The 27,514-nt window shown below is 35.9% G+C and overlaps 1 protein-coding gene across 1 annotated transcript in view; it reads right to left on the bottom strand.

Annotated features, from left to right (window-relative positions):
• Positions 1–496: 496 nt before the first annotated feature.
• The window catches only part of ADAM7 (ADAM metallopeptidase domain 7), a 45,674-nt gene continuing 18,656 nt past the window's right edge, over positions 497–27,514 (bottom strand). The window contains exons 8-22 of the mRNA XM_061199252.1: positions 27,085–27,153; positions 23,983–24,152; positions 21,599–21,683; positions 20,043–20,173; positions 19,029–19,203; positions 17,499–17,588; positions 16,278–16,473; positions 15,775–15,877; positions 14,604–14,790; positions 10,362–10,442; positions 9,147–9,225; positions 8,516–8,621; positions 7,827–7,926; positions 2,978–3,034; positions 497–607 (exon numbers count right to left, since the gene is read on the bottom strand). Coding sequence (XP_061055235.1) covers positions 497–607; positions 2,978–3,034; positions 7,827–7,926; positions 8,516–8,621; positions 9,147–9,225; positions 10,362–10,442; positions 14,604–14,790; positions 15,775–15,877; positions 16,278–16,473; positions 17,499–17,588; positions 19,029–19,203; positions 20,043–20,173; positions 21,599–21,683; positions 23,983–24,152; positions 27,085–27,153 — 1,740 coding nt within the window. The remainder of the gene's footprint in view (positions 608–2,977; positions 3,035–7,826; positions 7,927–8,515; positions 8,622–9,146; positions 9,226–10,361; positions 10,443–14,603; positions 14,791–15,774; positions 15,878–16,277; positions 16,474–17,498; positions 17,589–19,028; positions 19,204–20,042; positions 20,174–21,598; positions 21,684–23,982; positions 24,153–27,084; positions 27,154–27,514) is intronic.

Below are 27,514 nucleotides of genomic sequence, written 5' to 3'. Positions count from 1 at the left end.
ACTCTTCTTTAGATTCTTTTCCCATATAGGTCATTACAGAGTATTGAGTAGAGTTCCCTGTGCTATACAATAGGTACTTATTAGTTATCTATTTTATATATAGTCGTGTGTATATCTCAATCCCAGTCTCCCAATTTAACCCTCCCCCTGCCCCCTGCTTCCCCCCCCCCGCTTCCCCTCCCAACCATAAGTTTGTTTTCTACATCTGTGACTATTTGTTTTGTAAATAAGTTCATTTATACCATTTTTTTTTTTAGATTCCACATATAAGCAATATCATATGATATTTGTCTTGGACATGAGGATTATTGTTTGCTTTAATGAGGCTAGTGTATATGATATGGAATTTCTCTTCTCTCAAAAATTTACATAAAATATTTCAATTAGTATATTTTGCATTAAGCATGCCTTTATTGGTATTGTTTCTTTCTTTTTTTTTTTTTTTTTTTTTACAGATAAAGATTTATTTTAATCAGGTAAGTATTCATCATCTCTTTTAAGTGTCCAACTTATCCTGTGGAGGATACACAGGAGACAGGCACTTCTGTGGAGGCCAGAGCACAGAGGCAGACTCTGTATCTCCTACTAAGACCAGGCTCATGTCACTCTGAAAAATGGAACAAATTAAATCTATAACACCTATCGATATATACTGTGAAACCTTATTTCATTACCACAGGCTGGTAAATGCCCTTGGTGCATGAATGCATTGCCCATCCAAGGTGCCAGTTTTGTTTGTTAAAGGAATAGCTTTGATTAGAAAAACAGATGCTTATTGAAAGCACACTGGGTACAAAGTGCTGAGTCACTGCTGTCCTTTGCTGATTTCACTCACTCTTCCCATCTACCAGTCAGCAGAGCCACAGAAATTCACCAAGAACCACCAACTTTCTTCTTTGATTTGCAGCCTTTATTTCATTGAATCAGAAAATTTGCAGTTAGCCCTTGAAAACTTTATTTCAGTAAGTGAAAGAATAATTGCAGATAGCTTTAGCAGTTAACAAAAAAGAAAGTAGAGAACACATGACAACACTTTGAGGAGCCCCCGTATAAGAAGGAGCTGAAATCATTCCCAGGACAATCCCGCGCATCACCATCAACCGACGGAAGGGAAGGAAACAGTGCAGAAATTGCACAGGAAGTGCTCAAACTGTATATTGTAAGGATCTCAAAAGCCCTTTGTGGGAATTGTCTTTCTTCTCTGGTGGAGTCAATTTTCTGAAATTTTTGTAATGCTCTGACATTTCTGTCAAGTTCTTAAGGAATTCTAGAAAATAAGGAATTTTGAATTAACTTCTAGGCATTTAGAATTACCAGGAGCATTTCATGTCCTCTTTGGCTGCCACCACAAGTTTAAGAAGGATTTTTGTAGTTAAAGTGACTATTCTTTTCCCTCTTTCACTGTTAGGACTGAGTGGGACAACTGTCTACCTTTTAATTAACTAGTGGAATCTGATGTTTTCTGCACCGATTTCCTTGGCATCTCTGCAGGAGAGAAGTTTATTTAAACCATAATTAGTGGTAATTATGTCAGGTTCAAATTAAGATAAGTACTTTTATGTTCCCAAAGAAATAACCTGTTATAAGAGATGTTTTACTTCTTAGACTCAGCATTGTAATTTACTATCCTCTAAGTTTTGACTCTCTTTTTTTTAAGTAATTAGATTAATATTTTGTAAGAAAATACTAGAGCAAGAAGACTATTTTTGTATTAAGCTAAGGAGCATTTGAAAAATGGTAGATTTTTTTGGTAGCATATGTCTATGCCATTCTACAGGTAAATATTACAGAAGATGTTGTTTCTCTTCACCGTTTTCTGTCTGGATAAAAAGCATTTGAAAAACTACCAGAAATATGTGTAGCAAACATCTAGGGAAGGTTAAGAAGATCTCACATCCAGAATCCTCAGCCTAGCCTTGCACAGCCATTTTGGATATCCAATTTCAAGCTCTAAATAAAAAGAGATGGTGAAAAGTAAATTGTTTTCTGCAAAATCTATAAGCATGTTATATTTCATTTATAGCTACTAATTACAGTAACCTTTCTGGATTCTGTTGTACTTCATTTATTCACATTTTCCCAGATCGCCTTAGCCATGGCTAATTAAGCAGTTATTATAAAATCGATAAGCCTATCACAAAAGAAAGAAAATCACTTTATTTTTCAATACAAGAAGCCAGTTTGCTTGCACTAAGGAGCATCTCTTTCTACTCCCCAGTATGAGACAGGTTCATCCTTGTGGAGTAGAAGGGCCATTAGAAAAGTCTTTCCTTCTCCATCCCAACAGGGAAAGTATATTGGGCAGTATTTCTAGTAAGAATGCTTTCTGGGGGAAAGCTTCACATTAACCCAGTACATTGTAGGGACTCAACAAAAGTCACTGAACAGATGAATGAAGGAATGAAAACAAAAACTCTGAAATGTAGCCGAACAATGCTCATTTTGTCTCCCTTTGGCAAAAATCACAATTTTTTGATAAATTTTCTGACATTAGACATAATCATTCAAAAGTGAAATCATCCCTCGGGCATAGTCAGTTATTGATTTGTAAGTGAAAACTTTGGCAAAGTAATCATGAACAAAACTGTTCCATTAGAAAGGATACCTTTTCTATGATTACCAGTACTGTTGTGTCCTTTAAAATACCTCATGAGAACCCATGGGTATGTATACTCTAGCCAAGAAAAGTTTGAGAAAGAAATTTTGTATTTGTTGTTATTTCCAAAATGTATTCAGACTCTGACACTGTTGAATTCTAGCTTGCTCCTTGAGTCAGGTTGAAAACTCTTGGACTAAAACATGCACTGCGGAATTATCAGTTAGAAATTTAAGCATATCAAGGGAAACAATTTCAACCCTCCTAATCTTTTGATAAGAACAGAGGATCTCTCCAATCAATGAGTAGACAAAGAACAGAAAAGGAGGCTAGCATTTGAAAAATTTAAAAAGGAGGGAACCATCTGTCACAGGAACCTACCACTTTGGCACTTGGATTGGGATCTGTGATTCCTCTTGGCTCTTTATTTGCAGGTTTCTATAATAAACACATTTTGTTGTGTCAGGAACCAAACCAGATTTCACACACAGGCACACATACACATGAGCACATATACACACAGACCACCTCTTTTTGATCCATGGAAAATCTAAGACTGTAAATCGCTAGGGAATGGAGGAGATGGGGCTGGGGTGAGGCAATGATAGTTCAGGATAAGTGAAGTTTTATCAGAAACCATGTTTCCTTGTTATCCTGGTTGTAACTCTCTCCAACAATATATTTGGTAAGAAGATTGCCAAACATTTTTCAAGTACTAGAGCTTTCATTCAAAAAAAATCTCAGTTGAAATCCCAGTAAAACTAATTTATAAAAAGGGACTGCGCTGGTGCAGCAGGGCATGGGGAGATATGCTCATTCCGTGCCACCCTGACTGTACAGCACGTTCTGAGACCCTTTTGTGTGACCGGCAGATTCTGTGGAGCCACGGACTGAACACTACCTTAATCACATCCTTCTAGCCATTAAACAATGCGTAATGAGAATTGCTGAGTTTACAAAGATGTAGTTGAGAATCTTGGTGATTTCGGCGCCCAGTTCTGAATAAGAAGTGTTCTGTGTGACCTTGAGGATACAGGTGTAGATAAAGATTCCAGTGGTTCAGGTGCTCTTAGAAACCTGGTAATATCTCTTTTTTGGCTCCGTGTCTCTCGTGCACGTGTGGGCTGATTTAGCTAATTTGTTTCTTTCTCATCAATATTTATTCAGGGAAGACATCTCCTCAGTTAGTGGAAAGCCCTCTGCTGATCAAGGCCTCTCTGGAAGTTGTCATTGGGTTTGACCCCTGAGAACCAGGGCTGGGACCAGGGCGAAGTGAGCAAGGCATTTGTCCCAGGAGCAACATTTAAGGGGTACAAACAAACTCTGTGATCACAATAAATAATACGTTAATGTGTTGTTTAAAAAAAAAAATCAGAACTAATTCCCAAGAATTCATGATGAGCACAGTCAGTATTTTAAATAATGACGGTATCTGACTGTGTACTTACAAGGGTCACTGTGCTCTTTATCACCCTAATCCCAGCCCTGCTGAGAAGTAGGAAGTCCCTGTTTCTGCCTCAAGTCAGAGAGCCATGTTATATTGTTGGAAATTTTCAAGGAACCAATGAGTGGTTAAGTGGCACCAAGATTATCAGTGAAAAGGACACAGACTAGCACAAGCAACAGAAAAGAGCCAGGGGACCAACCATACCAGCGTGATGCAGTGCGGACTCAAGAAACTGGCTGGAAGTCTCTCCAAGGACTCTGCCGTTCTTGGCTGATGAAGAGAGATACTCTTAACCTGCAGTTAGTGCTCAAACAAATATGACTATTTTCCAAGCCTACAAAATACATTTGCTAGTCGTCTCTAGAATACAGTCCTAGTAAATGTACAAATATTGAAACACACAGAGACACTATTCTTGACTAGGTTGTTTTCTTGTGATGGATGAGTCTAATAACTTATCTGTAAATCAAGCATACATACAAGAGTGGGAGTTTCTTTACATGTTATGATATGAGTAGTTCAAGGTCAGTCTATTAACTTCCAAATCTTAGAGTCTCTAATGGTCTGCATGCCTGAAATTCCACAACCAGGCACATCCCTTTGGACCTTGGAGGTCTTTGAGGATTTCCAGAACTTACTATTGTAATGCAGATGTGCCTGGCCAAAGTTACCCTTTTTTTTTTTTTTTCTTAACATCTTTATTGGAGTATAATTGCTTTACAGTGGTGTGTTAGTTTCTGCTTTATAACAAAGTGAATCAGCTATACATATACATATATCCCCATATCTCCTCCCTCTTGCGTCTCCCTCCCACCCTCCCTATCCCACCCCTCTAGGTGGTCACAAAGCACCAAGCTGATCTCCCTGTGCTATGCGGCTGCTTCCCACTAGCTATCTATTTTACGTTTGATAGTGTATATATGTCCATGCCACTCTCACTTCGTACCAGCTTACCCTTCCCCCTCCCCATATCCTCAAGTCCATTCTCTAGTAAGTCTGTGTCTTTATTCCCGTCTTACCCCTAGGTTCTTCATGAGCTTTTTTTTTTTTTTAGATTCCGTATATATGTGTTACCCTTTTTGAAGTGCTTTCTTTTAACCCCCAGTGGACATTAATACAACCAGGCAGCATGGTTCAGTGGAAACAGGACCTAGGAGACGCACTGGGTACCAGACAGAAAAGCTAACCAAATATCATTAATGTAACTGGGAAAGGACACCAAACACAGACCTTTTACAAACCACAATTTTGCTGAGAACTGGCCTTTGATGGGTAACTAATGTATCAAACAGGAGTCAGCTAAATCATTATTATTCATATAATTTTATGACAAATAATACAAAAAACCTAAACAAGAGATTCAAGGACCCAAACTGTCCTATACAATCTACATTTATAATATATTATGCTATATGGTTAATTAAATTCATTCATATATTTAACAAATATTTATTAAGCTCTTCTTCTAAGTTCCCCCATTTAACTAAAAATCCAAAAAGCCCTTAACGATTTTGTATTCAATACAAATATGCCCCAGGCTCTATTTGAACCTCTGGTGACTATCTATCATTGATCACATGCTCAGGCTAACTTCACCTGAATCCTTTCTCTGGGAGGGCAACTGTTTTGCACATTAATTTAAAGAAAATGTAATTAGGAAAGTCACTGAGACAGTGCATGAGGCATAGTAGATATTTAACACATATTAAGTGCTAAATATATACCAAACATGGTGCCAAGTGCATTTACATTCAGTTTCTTATTTAAACATGATATTAGCATCCTGTGTTTTCATATCAGAAAATCTCAGTGTAAGCTTAAAAAATTATTACACGATATTTTCCTGTCATTTGTGTGGACAATGAAGACTTGTTTATTTGGGTCACCACTGGCATAATAAAATGTATGAATGGATAAAAATGATAAACCATCATATTACCAGAGAAAGGGTAACTATGCAGACATAAGTAAGAGAAGTTCAGTAAAAGCCTTTCTACTATAATGTCATATATGTGTTCCTGGGGGTAGGGTGGAAGCTTGTTCTGTAATATTGTACAGTAAAAAGCACAGGGCTTACAGGACATGGAGAGTTGGGGCAAAGCATTCAAAATCTCTGGAGCCGTGGAGCAAGATTACCACTAACCAAAAAAAAAAAAAAAAAAATCCAGATTTAAAAATACTAACACCATTATATTTTCATTGGCATTTGCATCTAACAATGATCAGTTCGTACTTCCTTCAAGACTTAGGTCCTAGTGGGCAGTTTTATCGGTATAATCTTATCGCAAATTCTTTCTTCACTGGTTAACTTTTTTAAAAGGAATGCTTTTGTAGCTTCCTAACCAGCACTCATATTTTTTTTTTTTTCCCCTACTGAGTCAAATGCATTGGAAATCATAGCTGTTGTTAAAGGTGCTGAACAAGCCACTGCTTGCAGGGACTTTTACAGGATTGTCAGCTTTTTTATTAGGTTTTCATATATTGCTATGGGTGTTATTTTAATAAACTTTTCTTTTACTGTAAAAGATACACAAAGAAATGTACAAACAAAGTATGAGGTGGGTGAATTTTTAAAAATGAGCACCTATGGGTAACCGAACCCCACCCCGATCAAAACATAAAACTTTACCGTTCCCTCTGAAAATCTTCCCTGTGGTATGACTACCCTGACTTCTAATACCATAGAGTAGTTTTGTCAGTTTGAATTTATATAAGTTGAATCATACAGTTTGCTTTTGGGTTTGGTGTGTTTTCTAAGAGTATGTGATAGTAAGATATCACATACAATAGTATGTTGTAAATGTCAGTAGTTTGTTCATTTTTCCTTCTCTGTAGTGTTATTGGACATTCGTATTATTTTCACTTCTTGCAAATAATGCTGTTGGAACAGTATTGTTGATGTTTTCCGATATACACATGTACACATTTCTGTTTGGTGTGTTCATAATGACAGGAATTGCTGGATTACAGGGAATGTGTATGATCAGGTTTAGGGTATAGTATGAATTTTACCTATTGGTTGTACCATTTAAAGTTTCATTAGCTTTTATGAGAGTTTTTACTCTCTATATCCCCACTAATAATTGGCATTGTTGCCCTTATTCATTTTTAGTCATTTCTTGGGAAAATACAATACAGATAAAAAACACACACAAAACAGATTCATGGCTTAATGAACCATTTAAGGTAAATATCCTTGCAATCACTGCACTGATTAAGGAATAAAACTTTGCCATTTCAAGTTTCCTATCATTACTGTCACCCACTTCCTCCTCCCAAATTAGCCACTTTCCCAACTTAAAATAATGACCTCCTCCTTGCATGTGATTATACTTTTACCCCCGAATATTTATCTCTTAACACTATCATTTAGTCTTGTACATTTTAAGGTTTTTACGAGAAAAAGATTTTTCCCAGTATTTTTCTGATACTGATTTCTAATAGAATTTTATTTTGAGAACATATTTTGTAGGACCCCAATTCTTTTAAATTTATTAAGACTTGTTTTATACCCTAGAATATGGTTTATGCTTGTACATTTTTCCAGTCATGCACAAATTAGTATTTTATTTAACCAGTATATTCTGCTCTGAAATAGTGTCTTGGTATGTTTGAGTCCTGCCATCCTCTCCTTCCCCACCTGTCAACTGAAGGTTATTGGTGTGGAATCATGTTAGACTATTCTGCATTTCCCACCTCACTTAGCTTAGGGATAGTTCCACGTCAGACATACATACAACTACTTTTTAAATTGATTAACTAGTGCAAATGGTATTTTCTTACATGTAGGGGGTGAATATCAGGTAAGGTGGGCTCCGTCCTTGTCTGCTGTTCATCACCAAAGTATCCTTTATTCTCCACTCCTAGGGTTTCTCTCGGTGGGCTGCCAAGAAGGGAATTGAATGTTGATACCAGCTAACATATGAGGTAAGCCTGTGGTTAATATTAAATCATCTAGGAGATTTTTTAAAGACTGATACTCATGTTACACTCTATAACAATTAAATCTGATGGAGGAATCAAATTTAGTATTTTTTTAAAATCCCTTTTTTTAAAAAAATTGGAGTATAGTTGCTTCACAATATTGTGTTAGTTTCTGCTGTATAGCAAGGTGAATCAACCAGGCATATATAAATATCCCCTCTTCCTTGGATTTCCTTCCCATTTGGGTCACCACAGAGCATTGAGTGGAGTTCCCTGTGCTATACAGTCTGTTCTCATTAGTTATCTATTTTATACATAGTAGTATGTGTCCGTCAATCCTAAATCCCTTTTGATTCCAGTGTGCAGCAAAGTTTGGGAGTCACTGGGATAAACATTTCAATGAGAGCAAAGTGTGTAAAAGCTTGACTTATTACTACTCTTACTTGGTCTTCAGTAAGAGGCTTATTCTTTTCTCCCATCTCTATGGCCATAAAGCTTACATAATCTCAGTCATGGGCCCCTTCAACACACAGAGAATACAGACATACCTTTGAACTTGCTTCAACTTAATACATTTTTTGTAACGAATTAATACTGTGCCAACCACAACACCAGTAATAACCAGGATGAGAACAACCACCAGGATGGAGATATCTGTAACATTAAAACACATGAACTTCAGCCAGGACATCAACTTTAGGACAATGGAATATGAACATTTAACTGAGCTGTTACCATTCTGCTTCTTCCTTCCTTAAACGGCTTTAATTCTCCCTCCTCTGGTTATTTTTTTAAATAAAGTAAAAGGCCAAAACAATGCACAAATTATTATCTGTATTAATAATTAGCACTCCACCCAAGATTCCATTGTGTTTAAGGGAATCACAGTCAGCAGGAAAAGTTGGATTGTCAGTTATTGACTATAGAAAAGACCTTACTGTGTTATGGGTTCTTAGAAGAACTCATCCAAATTTAACTAGAAGGAGATACGTTCATTCTAAAAAGAAATTTTAGTAAATTCAAACTTGGGTATTTAAATATCCAAAGTACCAAGAAGACCATACAAATCCATACAGAAATACAACATATGTGTAGTAGACTTAGCATATAAGCAAAAAGCATTCTCACTGGTGAGGCTTTTGATATATGCAAGATATTATATTAATCTAGGATGCTCACTGGTAACATTTAAGGTTTCCTCCCATTCCTCAGATGCCTGCACTGCCTCGCACTGGCACTCAAGTTCACCGTCATCCACCTGGAAGAGCCATAAATCATAATTCATCAAATGACTGACGTAAGTTGTGTTTTGCAGCTCATTTAGCTTAGTGCCAGCTCTACATCACACACACACACCCAAAAATACACACACCCACACACTCATGAACTTTTTATTGATTAATTAACTAAACTGCATACCAAAATCAATGTTGGGAAAAATAAGCAAACAAAATACAAGGAGCAGCTATCTTTGAAGATGGTCTTGGAACAAGAGAATGATCCTGACAAATTCAAAACCAGGTGAGCCAGATAGTTTGACTTATTTTTCCAGAAGCCGTAAATCTTATTAAATGAACAGCCCCAGCTAGAGCTGGACATGTCATAGCCAAAGAGGAGACTCTAACTAGGCTTAGTAACAGTGAGATAATATTAACGTGGGAAAAAAGTGATGGCATAATGTTTAGTTCATCAAAGAGCATTGTGTAGTGGTTAAGAACACACACTCTTTCTGTATCGAATTCTCAGCTTTTCCTTGCACATACCATCAGTGTGACTGGTTCGCCATGTCTAAAAGTGGGCATAGGAATAGTACTTATCTTTTGATGTTGTTATGAAGCTTTTAAAATTTAATATATATGTAAAATAATTGAAAGCGTACAACTCTATATACGTGTTACTGATTAATTAGGCTTAGGAAAGATGTTACCCACACATGCAAACTGCTAGGTACTGCTAGTATTGAACAGTGTTAAATGAGTGAAAAAAATTGCTTTTATTGTTTTTCTCAAAAGCTTTAGGCTAATGTTGATATTGGTGTAATTTAACTGTAAGTGAAATTATGATAGATCCAATGTTAAATTTCAGGTTTAAACTTCATTCATACGTAAGCTCCTGGGTTTCTGGATTACCAGTCCAATGATAAGACGTATACTTGCAACACTGGCATTATCTATGTATTATACTTGGTTTGGCTTTTGGATCAATATTATTGATGATACATGAAAAAAATGGATCCCAAATGCATATTTGATTTAAAAATCACTATACATACATATATACATACATACATACACGTGCATGTGCACACCTGCACTTATACATAGGCTCAGGAATGAAGTCTTGTGTAAATAAATGACTGGTAAGACACTAATTTTAAAAGGAGTCAAACCTTACAGAATTTTCATTGCACTGAGAGGAGCAATCAGTTGAATTGTAGGCCTTTGCAGTAGTCACACATTCACCATTGCTGCACACCTAGAAATGAAGTCACCAAGATGAATTAGAATTACTTGCTCTTAGAATTTGCATCATTTGTTCTATTGTGAAAAACCACATGTAGAATCTTCTGTGGAAGAAGAAATCCTCTATAAATATTCGATGGTTATTTGAAATGTGTACTGCACATACAAATACTGTTGTATACAAACATTAATTATTATAATGTCTGTGTCCTTATTAATTCTTCAAATGTTAATCTATCAAAGATTCCACCATTGTAATTGCAGCAATTTCTTCTATTACTTCTATCAGGTTTTCTTCTGATTTGGTAAGGATCCATGATTGTTTATTTCACAGTTGCTGGTTGGGCATTTTGTCAAAATCAATTAATCTTCTTATTTATACTTATTACTTTTGTTTTAAATTATGCTCGTTTTTGGAGGTAAGTTTTATGACCAAATTACTGTTGTTTTGTTGCTTGTGGTTATTGCCTGGCTTATCTTAGCTCATTTATTTGTCAACTGTTATTTTTATTTTTACCTGTTTCTTTAGAAAAAAAGCTGACATCTGGAAATGTTTTTCCAACTCTATTGAGGTATAATTAACAATTAAAAATTGTATATATTTAAAGTGTATATCGTGATGACTTTAGGTACTCTTATACATTATGAGATGACCACAAACAACCTAATTAACACATCTGTCACCTCAAATAGTTACTTTTTTTGTGATAACACCTAAGATCTACTTCTCAGAAAATTTCAAGTACACATTATGGTATTATTAACTATAGTCACCATGCTTTACATTAGATCTCCAGAATTTACTCATTTTATAACAGAGAGTTTGTACCCTTTAACCAATGTCTCTCTGTTTTCCCTACCCCTCATCCTCAGCAACCATCATTCTCCTTCCTGCTTCTGTGACTTTAATTTTTTTAGATTCCACATATAAGTGAGATCATACAGTATTTGTCTTTCTGTGTCTGGCTTATTTTGCTTAGCATAAGTGAAATCTCCAAGTTATCCATGTTGTTAAAAACGATTTCTATTTTTTAAGGCTAAATAATATTCATATATATATATATATATATATATATACACATATATAAAGTCACATATATGTATATATATATATTTACATATATAATCACATTTTCATTATCCGTTCACCTGTCCAAGGACATTTAAATTGTTTCCATTGGCTATTGTGACTAATGTTGCAGTGAATACGAAAGTGCAGATATCACTTCAATTTAAATTTATTTTCCAGTTGGCTGGAATACTTGACTATTTTTCTTTTCAGAAAATAAATGCTGTCTAATTTTACTGTATATTGTCTTAATCATAAGGTTGTGAGGGTGTTGTTCTATTACTTTACACTCTGAATAATAGCTTGGTTATATATATGGTTTTAGGGTCACCATATTTCTGTTTCCCAAAACTGTGGATTTTGCTGCATTATCTTCCGGCATTTTTTGTTGGAGATAAATATGATGGTAACGTGATAATTTTTCCTATTGAAACATAATACTTGCCTTCTTTTGTGCTCATAGAACATTTTCTTTATTGTTGACTTCATGGTATGAAGGTAAGTCTAAATGCTCATTTATTTTTATGATTTTTTCCTGGTACTGAGTTTTTACTTTATGCATTCCTAAGCTCAGGGACATTTTTGAGTATTATTTCCTTAATTACATTTTTTTACCTCTATTCTGTTTCCTTTATCTAGAATTCCTATTAACACTGTATCAGGTTTCTTAGCACTGTTTCTCTTGCTTTTATTCAATTTCTTTTATTTTTAAAAATTTCCTTATCTTATTTTTCTGTGTTAAGAAGTTTAGCTTCCAATTTCCTTTTTTTTTTTTTCCTAGAGTTTCTATTCCATGGCTTACTGCATAAATTGCATATAAACAGGCAATCATGATTCATTTTGCACTTTGAAGGCAGTGCTTCTTGATTTCAAATTATATCATTTTTATAGATTTAATATCCTTCTAAATAGTATAAAATATAAATTTAACTTATTTCTAAAGGATTTTCCTCTTTTTAAAAATGTTTCTGTTTCATAGGAGACTATCATCTTTGATATCTCAGACTTGTCTCCTTTGTTCACCATACTGAATTCTCTTATGTCTGTTGTTTATCTTCTTTCCTTTTGCTTATAGAATGGGTTTTCTATATACATGATTAAACACTGAGAAGCATTGTTTTAAAACCCATGTAGACCTCACTTCAAGTATTTCAGGCTCAACTAAAGGAAAATACTGAGATGTATTTTATTTTGATTTTGCTGTTCTGTATGTTTAATAAAGATAACTACAGAGACAGTTTTTGAGCAATTCTTCTGTGGTAGAGAATGAAAGAATTAACTAATTTCCTCTCTTTCTTCTCTTCTCTCCTCTACTCTCATTCTCTCTGCAGTCTACTATCTTTCTCTCTTACCGTCTCTCGTCTTTTATTTTTCATCTTTTTTTCTTATCTATGTTGTAAGTTCTATAGTATAACTAAGGAAAAGGGCACCCAGGGGTAATGGGATATGTTTGTCCTCTTTTCCCATGCCAAATTAAAATTTACCCAGAAAGAATAACTACTAAGAGAAACTAGAATGTTTTTAGGCATTTAAAGTTCCTCAAGTCTAAAAAATAGTATCTCAGAATAAATATGAAAATGACAAATTCTGTCAGTAGTATCTTTGTGATACCTCTACAGACTAGCATTTGCTATGCATAGATTCCCTCAATAGGAATTGGTTCAAGAATTGGTACCATTGTGAGTGGTGCACTTCTGTACTAAGATTTCTCTAGAAGGAATTAGGCACTCTATGTGGTGGTACATGGTAGTGATGTGTTTGCACAATCGCGAAGTGTTCCTTAACAACTGCTCCCCTATCAGTTTCTTGGCTGAATCCCTGCCATTCTATGAAAGGGGTATCATATGTTTGCTTTGTACCTCTGGCTGATTTTCCTTACCTGAAGTGAGTAGAAAATTATTCGGTATTTTCTTCAAACCAATGCCGCATATACTCTATCTTACTGAACGTCCTTGAACTTTCTAGTTTGTGGTTGGTACACATACCCAAATTTTCACAGCTATTAACTCCTCGCCATTTTTATGTTTATTTAGTCCTTTTAATGGGAAACTGTATAATTAAATCTATGGACTTGAAATAGAGGTCTCTGTGAAATTATTAAATTCTGATTCTGCTTTTACCTGCTGAATTTTTACTTTCCAATTCATTTATCTATCTCATTATGTGACTGATACTATAATGCTTGTGGATGGCAGTGTCGGGGGGTGGTGCGTATCACAGGAACTGCTCAACTTCAAAATTGCTGATTTTCTCTACAGCGTTATATTTTTTCAAATATTCTTGTGTTTATAAACCTTGATGAGATGGCTACTGGTTTTAGTTTACATTCTCACGTTTTCATCTTGGAGTGATAAAGCCTTCCCAATCAGGCTTCACTCTACCTGTTCAATTTAATTTTTTGCCATTTCACTCGGAGCGCCAGCCACTCTGAAATTGTCAGCTACCTGTCTATGCCATACACTTGTACCTTTGCGTATTATGTAGGTATATTTCTTTTTAAAAAGTCTTTTCTCATCTTCTGTGTGTTGAAAAGTGTTGTTCATAAAGTCAAAGCTGAAATGTCGCTCATTTAATGGCATCAGAAGATGCCACTCTGTGTTCTACAAGTCAAGTCAGTCACTTCCTTTGGACTCGTGCACATTGATCACATCACCATGAAAACAGTTGAGTTGGATTGTAGTGATACACTTAATTTAATCTACGAAATTCTCAAGTACACTCATCTTTACATCAAGTGTGTCCTGCACAGACACTGGCACCATAGTATGTGCCCAGTAAATATGTCTGAATGAAGAAAATAAATGAAGATTCTATGGCTACTTCAAAGTCAAATGAATTTTAAAAATTCAGTCTATAATTTTATTGAGCATCTACTGTAAGACACTAATTAAGCACATTTATAATGTTTTCATAATTTGTATAACAAATATTAAGCAAAATGAGTATTTACTATAGTGTTATTGCTACTCTGCTCAATTAAAAAAATACTGCAGAGTTTTTTTCTGTGTTCCCATATATAAGCCCTCTGGAACCATTTATAGGATCCAATGAGGTTTTAAGTGACTGGACAAGCGGTTTTAATAAAACAAAGGGCGTTCATCTTACCAGTCCCTCTCCACATTTTGTTCCAGGAGCAACCAGGCCAAAATCCTTAGAATCGTGGTATAAAAAAAGAGTTTTGCATTCAGTGGCATTCTGCTTCAGAGACTTCTTAAGGTGATAGATCTTTTCTTCTCCAAGGACAGAAGAATGCTGCCCACCTGTGCAGAATATCTTTCCACATCTGATATCTCTGAAGGAAAGGAAGAGTATTCTCACACTTGGGACCAGAAATGCAATAGAACTTTAGAGACTAGGTTGGAAGTGAAGTGGCCCGATCACTTTTTTCTAAACCAGGCTTGTCAGAGCCCAGGAGAGGCTGGGTAAACTGTTGGACCCTGTTTCCCAACCCTGGAAACTGAGATGAGTAGACAAAGATGTAAAATGATTGTATTTCTTTATGATACCTATGTAATTCTCATAAAGCAATATTAGCTCAAGTTTACAGGAGAATATTTCTTATTAGTAATTTGAATTAGCATAACTTTAATCAGGATATTAAGATTTCCTTCTTACTCTTTCTTGGCTGGAGCACATCAGTTGATTCTCACAACAAAGCTATGAAGTTGCTGTTATTATAACCCCCTCTTTACAGATTAGGCAGCAATTGGAAGTGAGAGAAGTTAAGCTACTGCCCATTTTCAGGATTATATTTAGAAGCAAAGTTGAACTTGATTCTAGGTTTTTATTATTGTTGTTTTCAGTCCAAATCCTGTTTGGGGGCACACAGAAAGCCTTGCCAAATGTCAGAAACAAACCCAGAAGTGGGGGTCAGCACATGCTTTTTGAAAATCAGATCTAACATCCAATTCTCCCATTTTGTCTTCAACTTCAGCGTCTACCTTTCTTTCTTCTGATGGCTTTCCTTCTTTTTTCCTCTTCTCCCCTTTTCTACTTATTTTCGCCCTCCTTCTGTTTGCTTCTTTCTCTCTTTTTTTGTACCTTCTTTTCCTCCCTTTCTTCCTAAGAATCTTAAATCTTTCCCATCTTTCCTCCTTGTATTCCATGATTTTCAGTTACAAAATACAGAACATAAATGCCAGTTAATTCCATCAGGGATGTGTGCTCTCTCCCTTCTTGCTTCCCTTTCTTCCTAATCTCCTCAGTAAAACCAGGCTGGCAGCTGTCAGAACAAGAGCTGTTCTGATTTTGCAAAACACTCTGAGAGGGCACTTACTTTTCTTCGCAAGGAATTAATACGTGTTTCTTGTTTTTGCAGTATCCAAATTTATTTCCAATTTTATTCATCTTGTAGCAGATATCAGAACTGTCTTTTGCCTCTGGGACCCAAAAACGGTATGATAAAAGTAAAACAATGAAAGCATGAATATGACAAATCATAAAATGCCTTACTTTTCTAATATAATTGAAATTTGTGTCATGTAGCAGTGAAGCAGAATGAGACAAATAACTTTAAAACTATGCTATTGCCTTAGGAGGATATTTTAGGAAGGAATATGGATATAAAAAAGAAACAAACATACCTTAACCCACATACTGAGCTAGTCAATTAATATTAGAGGTAAAGTCAATGAATATGAAAGGTATTATTCAGAAAGGTGCCAGGTAATATCTGCCACAAATGGCATTATCTCCAGTCTTGTCCCCAGATTCCTAAAGGACAGTAACAGAAATAACGGCTATTATCTTTATCAATCATTCACTGTAATTGTCTCTCACCTTTTTCAAACAATTCAGAGCACTGGTCATCCCGAGTGGGACAATTCCCCATGAAGCAGTAGCCTTTTGCATTCTTGCAAGGAAATCCATTTATTTGGAATTGGTCCTTAGGACACCTGGAAGAGTGGCCAGTACACATCTCAGGAAAATCACACTCATCTTTTGCTGGTCTGCATATAGATGCTGCTTTTTTCAACTGTTGAAGAAAAACGAAGAGATTGAATCTTGGACACCCATAGGTTAGGAAAGGTTCAGTAAGTAGGAGGAAGTAAGGAGGTTGACCCATTTAATTTATCTAAAAAAGTTTTAAGGATGGATCATGACTTCCCTCTCCATTCCACTGAGAATTATTAGCATTCTTGGTTTTTATGTAATTTTAGGAACGACAGGTTGGTGTTTTTGAAATTTGGTATTAGAGCAGCACTGGGAAGAGTTGGAATGGACATAAAATGGAGACATGAAGCATATGTTCTGTTCATCTTTCCTTCTTCATCCCTTTAGTACATCCCTTTCTCACACCCCACCCCACAGTACATGCACAACTGGGAACGCCTGACTCTAATGAGGAATCACCACTCCCAATAAATCAGATCTTTTCAGATGAACTAAAAAAATACCCAGCCTCTCACTGCTGGAGGGCACGACATAGAAATATTCTCTCTCATTCAGCCATTCAATATGCATTTAATTGTGCTGGGTTTTGGAAAGATCTGAAGATGAATAAAACACACTTCCTTTCCTTTGTCAGTTCACAATCCAGTGGCGTGAAAGAAGTGTCAGTAAACCCTTGGACAGAGGCATTTGGATTTTTGCTCATCTTTCCTAGGAATACATCTCCAGCTGCTGGTCACTATCACTTTCCAACTCCAGGATAACCCTTTTCCCTTTCAGTTCACTGTCGTTGGGATGCCATTTTCCCCCTCAGCTGAGGTGAAATAGGTTGGTAATGATCGACAAAAAAAGCAAGAATAATGTTAGTCGTATAACTCCACTCCTAAAAGTCCAAGCACTGCTTACCTGCTTCTCCACTCCCCAGACCATAACACTGCTTGGTATTTAGAAGTCTGAGCATCTCAGAAGAGGCTGTATTGGGTACGAGCAATCTTAGCTCCAATCTGGGATTAGTGGTGGAAGGTCATTCAGTGGCCAGACGACTCTTTGGTTCTACGTATACTTAATAAACTGAAAACAGAGAAACCCAGTCCTAGCAAAGGATCTTACCTGACAAGATTCACAGCATTCTCCTTCTGCACAACTAAATCCTGGCTTCAACATACATTTGTGTGCATCACAGCAAGGATTAGTGCACTCCTGGCAATAATCAAAAATGAAAAAATTAGAAGCGGTTTGTAGTTTGGCTCCTGTTTGAAGAGTTAATTTGTGGTGCTTCTATGCAATTTAGCCATAATTGTTTTTCAGAGTTAAATCCAAATGCATGGTCCTTGGCTATGATATGTATACAAAGACTACTGCTTGCAACTGGTGTTTGGGACTTTTACTTTGTTTCCTTCCCTTGTGCTGTTCAGTACTCCACAGCTAATGATTCTCACTGGTAGCATACAAAGCCCAAAGTTTGTGACCTTCCATTCTCCTGATGACTTCTGTTCTCTGGAAGAGTCCTGCTGCTTCTCATGCTAAATGTTGGGTGTGAGATAATACAACTTCTGATTTTATTTTTTTCTCAAGATGCTAAATATTTCAGGCTGAACTTTTAACAAAATGCATCATTAGATAATAATAACAGGATGGACACTTAGACCCTATCTGCTGAAACAAAGTTAAAACTGCAAAATATTGTCTGCATCTTGTCATGTAAGGTACTTCAAGTGTTGGAATGAAACTGTAAAACCATTCCAAAAAATGCACATAGGCAAAAGCATCACTTTCCAAAGTTAGGATTCTCTTTCCATTTAATCTGAGACATTTGAAAAATAGAAGCTGTAACCTCTGGACCTTCGCTGCCTCCGCTCTGATCTTGGAGTCTCTTCATGGCCAGAATGAATTTTGAATTGTGCAGTGTCTAGAGCATAGCTACTTAAAATGTGCTCCTTGGACCAGCAGCCTTAGACAACCTTGCAGGTTGGTAGGAATAGGATCTCAGTTCCACTCCAGACCTACTGAATCAGAATCCACATTTTAACAACATGCCCAGGTGATTTATGAGCACTTGATAATGTGAGAAGTCGTTATCTAGGACACATACCTATATGATGAGCTCTTGAAAGAAAAAGCTCCTATGTTAGAGAAAAGCAGAATAAGAATTAATTTAAAATATGCCTCCAAGGCTTATTCTAAACGTACCAGAGACTGCAATAAATATGTGTAAGTTTAGAAGGTTTCTGCTCAATTAAGTTTTCTAATAATGTGAACTGGTCAACAGGGATATAGACTAGCCTCATAAGACCCTGAGTAAAACTCAATTGACCGACTGTGAGGGATTTTGTAGAACAGATTCCTACTGTGCATGAGAGATCAGACTTAACGACACCTATGAGCCCTTCTCACAAGAAGAGCCAATTAATGTATAAACCAGGCTAATGTGATGCTTTGAATCTCCAGCAAGATCATTACATGACTTGGTAAGAAACCTTGCATTGAGGCTGCACCAACAATTTGTTTCCATTTTTTTTTTAAAGCACAGTTTTTAAAGCTTTACAAGAATTACCATGGTTGATTAATGGCTACATCCCTGTCTAGGTTCTAGCTGAGGTTACACTTTGTAAATGTAAAGGCAACATCATTTGCAAATACCTGAACAGGGCCACAATCACACTCTTCTCCATCATCCAACCTCTTGTTTCCACAATATGGATAATCACTTAACTTATCAGAAAATGGAATATTGTACATGCACGTTGGCTTGTAATCCTTGAGATATTGCTGGTACTGGGTTTCGCTGCATTTACTGAATTTTAGTGCAGGAATGCTAGAGATAGGACGAGTTAAAAATAAAGATTAATCATATCAATGCATAGTGGTAGAACAGCTATGAAAGTTCTATGAAGAATTTAGAACAAAAAAACATGTAAATGATGGACTCAAGGTCCATTTACCTTTTTTACTTATCTTACTGTTACAGCAGAGTAGTAGCTGGGCTCTTTATTATAGGAAATGTCTTATTGAAACACAGCCAACACATACTATTTTAGTGAAAATACTCAGACTGTATATCCTTCAGAATATCCTTCCTGAAGCCCACGGTTTAGACCAATTGTGCCTGCTGCTCCCATATCACTTTTTATTTGTCCCACTTGAAATAATCTATATATTTGCCTACCATCCATGCAAGAATACAAGCTTCTCAATACAGGGACTGACTCGTGTTCAAAGTTTTTAAAAATAAACACTAGTTAACACAGTGCCTGGCACAAAGTAGTTCTCTATAAACATTTTCTGAAACAAACTATTAATATTTAGTACGCTCTTACACATCTTAGGAATGTGATATATTTCTTTTTAAGCTGAAACTTGCCTCCCTTCCATCTTCCTTTTTTTTTGACTCCCTTGTCATTATTATTGGTACAATGATTGGATACAGATGGACTTTTAAAGTCTTGGAGACGTTTGAGTGGGATGTTGTGGTCCCCCCAAAATATTACTAATTATGTAGATAATGATGTAAAATTAGATATCAGTTAGTGAGTTCTTACCCAGAAGATATTAGGAAAATTCCAGATAATAACAATATGTCCCTACAATATTGAGTTTTACTCAAAGCCACTCCCCCAATATTGAAATATATTCTCTATGTTGTTTAAGCCTCACCTTCCATCACTATCCATCACGCATTTTCCCAAAGTACAGGTACATGGGTAATCATCATGCCGCATCCCAAGGTTATGCCCCAACTGATGTGCCATTCTGCTTGCAATTGCATTTAGGTCAGGTAAAAGATCCTGATGCCAAAAATGATGTGCATTAGAAATTTCTATAAGATAGTACACTACAGTACATAAAGCTTTGAACTAGTGGTTGAGAGCTGGTTTCTAGCTTCTGGTTAACTAGTATTTTATCTAAGAGGTCGTGGTCTTAGTTATCTTCCGTTCTTGCACCTTAGTTTCTTCAGTTATATAATGAGGTTGGACAAGTAACCTTTTGGATGTCTCTAACACTAACACTTTGAAATTTTTTTTTTTTTTTGGTGCAGTAATAGTCATTGTTGGTTTTATATAGACTCATTTTTACAAATAGCTCAAATTTATTAATTAAAGTCCTACACAATAAAATAAACATTATTGATTGTCTTCTATTACTAGATATTCAAAAGGAGTAAAAATAAAAATATGTGAGTTTCAGGTTCCAATTTATAGTCTCACATTAGGCAATAATGTTATACAATCATGAAGAGGCAGTTACTACTATGAAGAAAGTCAGAAGATCAGTAATGTAAAATCCAACACAGAGTTGATAGTTATCTCTGTTCTTAGTTCTATTTCATGTTTTAATCTCTATATTAATGAAAAAATTAAATTTCCAAAGAGGGGTGGGATATCAGGTTACTGTAAAAGTAAAACACCCCTAATTTGGTGATTTCATCTTACTCATATGACATTTAAAATGTGTCCTGGATGGGTTATAATGTCATAATTGGAGTGGACAGCCTATATTAGATTAATTTGACTCTATTATGCAAAATTTTGTTTCTAAAATACCATGGGCAAAGGCATAATCATAAAAAGAACCATAGGAATAATAAATCATGTAGTCATTTTAATAAGTACTGGCTTTTAAGTTCAAGGTTTTACAAGACTCGCTTAAGCATAACAACAATTAGGCAGAGACACTACAGGAAATCAACCCAAACCTTGATATCTTAAAGAATATCTTAGATAGTGTATTTGGGCAGCATTTACTAGAAGTGTAGTGACTTGGGACGAGATCAGATAAACAAGGGAAGTCAGCAGTATGTAGGTCTTAGGCTTTCTGAAAGTGAATGGTAAAGCCATCTAGATATGATATTTTCCACATAAGAACAATTATCCTTACTTGCTAAACCAGCCATCAAGTTTTATGTACATCACATGTCCTTATAAAAACTATATTTAATATGCAAAAGAGCTTTCCTAATCTTTGTAGGTTAATTCATGTATGACATTTGTATAAACTCTGGAAAACACTGGTTTATCTTCATTATTTATCTATAGTTTTTAATAAAACATTTCCCATTTAATAACGGAAACATGACAGTTTCATCGTGACATTTTGGTGGGAATGTATGACAGGATGCATACATGGTCCCTTTCAATAGGACACAGAAGATTACAGAAATCTAAGGTAAGCATTTTGATTAAGTAATATAACATAAATAAAACACAGCCCACCTTAACGACACTGGAGGAATAATAGGGCAGGCATATACCCCCTGGATAGGAAGCTCCTTGTGCATGTGCGTAGAGCCACTTTCCACTATAAACAAGATATAAATAAACTCATCGTTCAGTTAACACAAACACTGAAGTGCAGTGAACCCCCCCAGTGCTAGTGCCTTGGCGCTGGAGTTCTGGAATTGAGGATGACCTTGGTTGATATGAAGCTCATTTTAAACCTGTGGTATTTTAGAGGCATTGAGAAAGTCAATGTAATCTTGAGTTGAAATCATAAAAGAGTACTTTCCCCCCCAAAATAATAATAAGGTCAGAGTCCATTTGACTTGACTTTAGTTTGCCCTACACTCAACTTTGGATAAAACCACTTAAAAGACCAAAAAAGTTTAAAGTGTTCAGAGGGGAAAATGCAACATAGTGAATGGACTCAACACCATGATTAATTTGCCGTGGTTGAAAATTAAAACAAAAAATTAACCATAGAAACTCATAGAGGATTTGATAACTATAATCAAACATTTAAAACTCTTGTCATGTGAAAACATGTCTATTCCTGGATTATCTAAAAAGACAGATGTAGATTTGTATATTAAAGGGAGCCAACTTTGATATGCTTTCAAGAAGAACATTTAGAGTTGGACCACTTTAAAAAGAACTATCATAGGCTGAAGGACCATACGTAGAGTATAATAGAGATGGTTCAAATACAAGAAAGCTAGTCAGGCTAGAGGACCCCTTTCCATGTTTAACTTTTTTGATCAAGAAGATATGCTATATTTCTTTCTTCACTGCTGATATGTTTCTGTCCCTACATTTTAAAGTCTTAGTATTTGACTATGCATATTGGAAGAACTTAGAATTCTGGTCTTCCCAGACTCTGGAGATCTTGGGAGAATATCAGCTATGGAAATGAAGCACCAGAGAAAGCACAATCTGGATTCTGACTTTGCTCATGGTCACTGAAAACCAAAAGTCACACCATGATAATATCATATACGGTATCCAATCACTTCTAGATCTATGTGAATATAGAGGGAAGACATATAAGAAACCAACATGAGAAGTTCTAAATATGATGCCCAGTTAGTCATTTACTAGCACTCCCCCATATCTCTATTTGTAGACATACTATTGGTGTGTGAAACTACTGTTCAGAGTAAGAGACATACATGGAAGTAAAAGATTGTCTACTTATATCAAGTTAATTTTCCTAGGCTAATTTATTAAGTATTTTAAGACATACATCCGAGGAATAGGCAAAAGAGCTAATCTTGCCTGCTGTGAAGGTCATGATAATATTTTACTTTACCTCCATAATTTTGGGGCACAGTAGTACATGAATATCTGAACCTAACCACTATTCCCCTGGAGATATGTGTTATGGACCATCCTGGATATGAAAATCAGAAATGATATTTGGAGGTCTGATTCACTCATCAGTCTGCCAAAGGGCTGAACCTGACCTCTGACTATGGGCATTGGAAGCTTCACAGTTCTGAGTTCAGACTGAAAGTTAACATTTAGATAACGATAGAAAGCATATTTGCAGGCTATGTTTGTAGCCCTTATGAGAAATACTGGTAATATAGGTAGATGAAATAGTTAAAGTGGATACTACTCTTATATAGTAGCTTTAAGGACATCAAAAGAGATGCTAAAAGACTCCACTGCTTCAAAGTTGTTCTTCCCTAATTTAACATTCCTTATGATGACAGGACTATGTGAAACACAGAGGTGAAGTCAGATCAGTTCCACCATAACTTATCATTTTCCTATAGGCTGAGTAGTGTACTAGGTATTTTGAATGACAAAATGGTAAAATTAGCCCCCCTTTTAAGGAATTAATGACCTAGTATTACAGAAAAATCCAACCCTTTACTTAGGAACATTAAAGCTGTGGCAGGTTTAATTTATCAGATTAATTATTTGTTATCTTAAATATAGATGCTCTTGAAGAGCTGGTCTGTATGCACACACTCTGTTGAGGGAAAATGTCCAGGAAATGAAGTGCTTTCTCAGAAAGGTGGGTTTAAGTGCAGTGTTGAAACGGCATAGCATGGAAGGCTGAAGAGAGTTAAAATTGGCTGCTGATAAGTAAAGTAAATGGATTCTAAGGGTGCTTTGCTTACCTAATGACATTTTCAACTCTGCCCAGCAACATGAATATTTCAAGGTTTTCCTTTCTGATATTAATCATCATTAGGAAGAAAGGTTATTTACAAGTTCATCTGGAAATTTTCTGTATAGCTACACATAACATTTTTATCCCTGTGACTTTTATCCAAAAATCAGCTGCTTTAAAAAGTATTTTGGTTTATTTGTTTTGTTTTATTTTTTAATAATCCACCTAAGATATGCAGGAAAATAGAGCAGCGACATACCTGAGTAACATAACGTGATCAAAATTCTTCCTTTTTTTAAGGATTATTTCTTGCCAAGCCGAAAAACGTAATAAGGTAGTTTCTATTTTAGAATCTATATCTATTTTGTCTCTATTTGTCCATATTTCAAAGCCAACTAATGTCACTTGAATGTCCAAGGTTTTATAAATCTGTTCAAAGGAGAAATAATTTTTCACAATGTCAAGTTGCAGAAGGATCCTTTATCATGACTATATTCCTTTATATTAAAAAAAGAAATTTTAATGTGTGAAGTACATAAGCAAAAGTTCAGACCTCATTTTACAAACAGTTGTATTGAAACAGAATATAGAGTTGAATCGTCCAGAATATTGGGTGAATTGCCATGACCAACAAAGAAACTTGACTAAAAACACCTGATTCTCCTTGAACTATTATAATCCTTAGAGACACTGGGCTCAGGATATGTCTAAAATAAATAATTTACTAAAGCTCTGAGATTATACGTGACGTGAAAATATGAATTTATGAACAGTGGCACATAATGGAATGAATGTTCTTTATTCATCTCTCTACTTAGGTCATGAGTTTGTTCTGTAGCAGATTAGAAAGTTGATACTGTTTTCAAAAACCAATAGCTTAGCTTTCATGTTTGTTCCCCATGTTTGATTTTTGGAACTACTTTGTTGTGTAAGAAATCTTATTGGGGATTGCTCAAAGCCTCAAAACAGACAGAAATAGTTGTAGCCCAAGGCTTCTTACCCCTATTCCCATCTGCTTTTGTAAACACCTAGTTGATAGGTACTTTGATGCCAGGACAAAAGAGTTTAAGAGTTTAAGGAAATATTATGATGATTTTGAGATGAAGAACTATGTATTATATCAATTTTATATTTCATAACAGCCAGTACAGAGTTGGTTGAAAGGAAGAATGAATGATAAACTATGAACACTAAGTTAGGAACAGAAATAGAGAGGTCAACTCAACAATATTAATAGAGAATGTAACTGATTATTAAGAAGTTTAATATTCACATCATTGCTATAACAATAACCTTGTATTAATTTTTCACTTTTCTTAACCTGCATAATATGAATATATTGAATTTCATGTGCCAACATGATAACCGTGACCCATAGTCATTTCATAACCGTGAGAACTATGGTTCTCATAAACTCTTATAAAGTTAGACCTTTAGTTAAATCATGATCTCAAACCTAACTAGATGTCCATTCCTTTTGGCTCTGATCGTATTGTGGAATAAACCTTATGAATTAGGTCCCACCAAGCAAGATAATTCTTTTAACCTTTGGATTCTCTACATTCATGGGTGGGCTTTAGGTCCATAAAACTGGATTCAAGTTCAAATGGGAACAATATTTGTTATTCTATGGATGTATTCTCTTCTAGTGAGAAAATATCCTATAAAATAAAGCCATATTTTATCTACAGCATGCTTGGATGGGTTTGGATATACATATTTGGAAGGTTGTTGAGAGAGTTGGTTCACTCTTCTTAACAGAGAAAGAACTTTGGAATTTCTGAGACAAAAGAGGTGAAGACATGAAAGTAAAGTGAGAAAGGATGCAGTGAAATAATGAGTGTGGAGGATAAAGGGCCAGTAAGAAGAGATATGACGGGAAGAGTCAAGGACTTTTAGACTATGCTACTTTAAATTGTTTGTGGTATGAGCCCCCAGTCTGAACTGAAAATCTTTAGTAAAAGTTCAGCAATGTGTAGCAGTTTTGGAGATGGGACCCCAAGGAGAGAGATAGAGTCTTATATTTGGATCAGTGTTAGAGGAGTAATAAAGACAATTGCAAGATATAAGAAACAGGAGAAGCAGCACTTGAGATCACCCCCAGAGCAAAGCCAGTACTGGGTGTGGGAGCTCCCCACTATGCCCAGGAAAGGGATTAATTTATATCCAAGGCTAATGGTAGCTCTCAGCCTCTCCAATCCTGTTTGGGAAATTGAGAGTACCCTGAAGCAACTCCTCCGCATCCTGCCCATGCTAGGGGGCTGAGACAGCCCCGCCCAGTGTGGAGAGTGTTTTCCAGCCCCATCTGACCCGAAGGGCTGGTGAGAACACCTGAAAGATGTGCATCCCAGTGATGCTCAAGCTGAGAGAAGGGCAGACAGAGCCAGTAGTTTGCAAGCAAAGCCAGTAATCCTGTTCAGCTGGGAAAGTTGGGGTCAGCTTGAGTTAAGGAAACAAACAAGGAGCTTTACCAGTTTCAGGGCTGCTTCTCCTGCTGTGCCCAAGCAGGGAATTTAATTTGCAGCCCCACTCATTGCTGAATATAGACTTCAGCCTGTCTGACCAGGGACCCTCACTGTGAGACGCTACATAGCCCATTCAACTGCGGAACTTGAACAGAGTTCAGCCCGTGGCTTCCCCCATCTGCGGAGCAAAACTGGTGGCCTCATCTAACACGGGAATTCAGTGCACTCAGGTCTGATTCAGACTCCAAACATTCTAGTAAAAAACTAGAAAAAGATCAAATGTCCTTCAGCTGGTGAATGCAAAAACCACTGATCTAAAGGAGCGATTTCTTACAATGTCTTTCTTTGGGGCCTCTTTATCCTGGTAATGGAGCTGGTCGGAAGGAGTCAGCTTTAAAAAGATGTGTATAAATCACAGTATTTCTTCTTTAACAGGATTCTAGTTCATTTCATGTTAGACGAATTAATCATTTTAGTGAATTTTACAGAAATATTTCCCCTGATTTCTCTGTCTAAACGTGGGCAATAAATTATAGCTTGAAAGACTTTTTGCTATGCCAAGGTCATGGAAGAGTGATTTAAAATAGTGGATTTGATTTACTCATGATGGGTATTCAAATCTTTGTACATTGCTTTATAAATTTTGTGATAGTGACCAATATTTGAAACTTATGTAAATATTAAGTGTCATTTACTTAGAAAACCAAAAACTTAGAGCTGTGATGCATTTGTTGCTGTGATTTTTTTTCAATGGAATTTTTCTAGACTACTTGGTGAACTGTTATGTTTTGGGCTGTCTTAATATCAGTATTACTACAAAAATCCAGCAGAGATCTGTCCTAAAAGTTTCTTTCCATTTGTGTTTTTGGCTTGATTCAGACTGTATCAAATCTTACCATGTTGACAAAATTGACCATTCCCCAAACTCGATTCCTCAGTTTGTTAGGGTGATTATTCCTGCGATACTGGAAATATAGACATCAAATCAATACTCATTAATCATAGGAGTTGAATAAAAATTCAACATCATGAGATATTTCAAAGAAAAAAATTCATTGGCTTTCCTTCCAGAGAGCTAAAAAATCTGGGCAACTTAGGCAGAAATACATGTTTTATATAAAATAACTAGATACAGCAGTTTCAAAAGTCATGCTTCACCTTGGCACTACTTTAAGGTTTTCTTTATAACTCTGTTCCCTCTTCACATTAAATATATTACATTACGTTGATTTATTAAACCCACTGATAAGTGTTCTTTAGAGTCCATGTTCATAACAAAACTTATTAAAGCTCCACAGCAACCATTATACTGCAAAAAACAACTTT

Source organism: Eubalaena glacialis, chromosome 9 (genome assembly GCF_028564815.1).
Source record: "Eubalaena glacialis isolate mEubGla1 chromosome 9, mEubGla1.1.hap2.+ XY, whole genome shotgun sequence".
NCBI classification, from domain to species: Eukaryota; Metazoa; Chordata; class Mammalia; order Artiodactyla; family Balaenidae; genus Eubalaena; species Eubalaena glacialis.
Note: the sequence above shows the minus strand (reverse complement) of the source record. Positions and strands in the feature narration are given on the sequence as shown.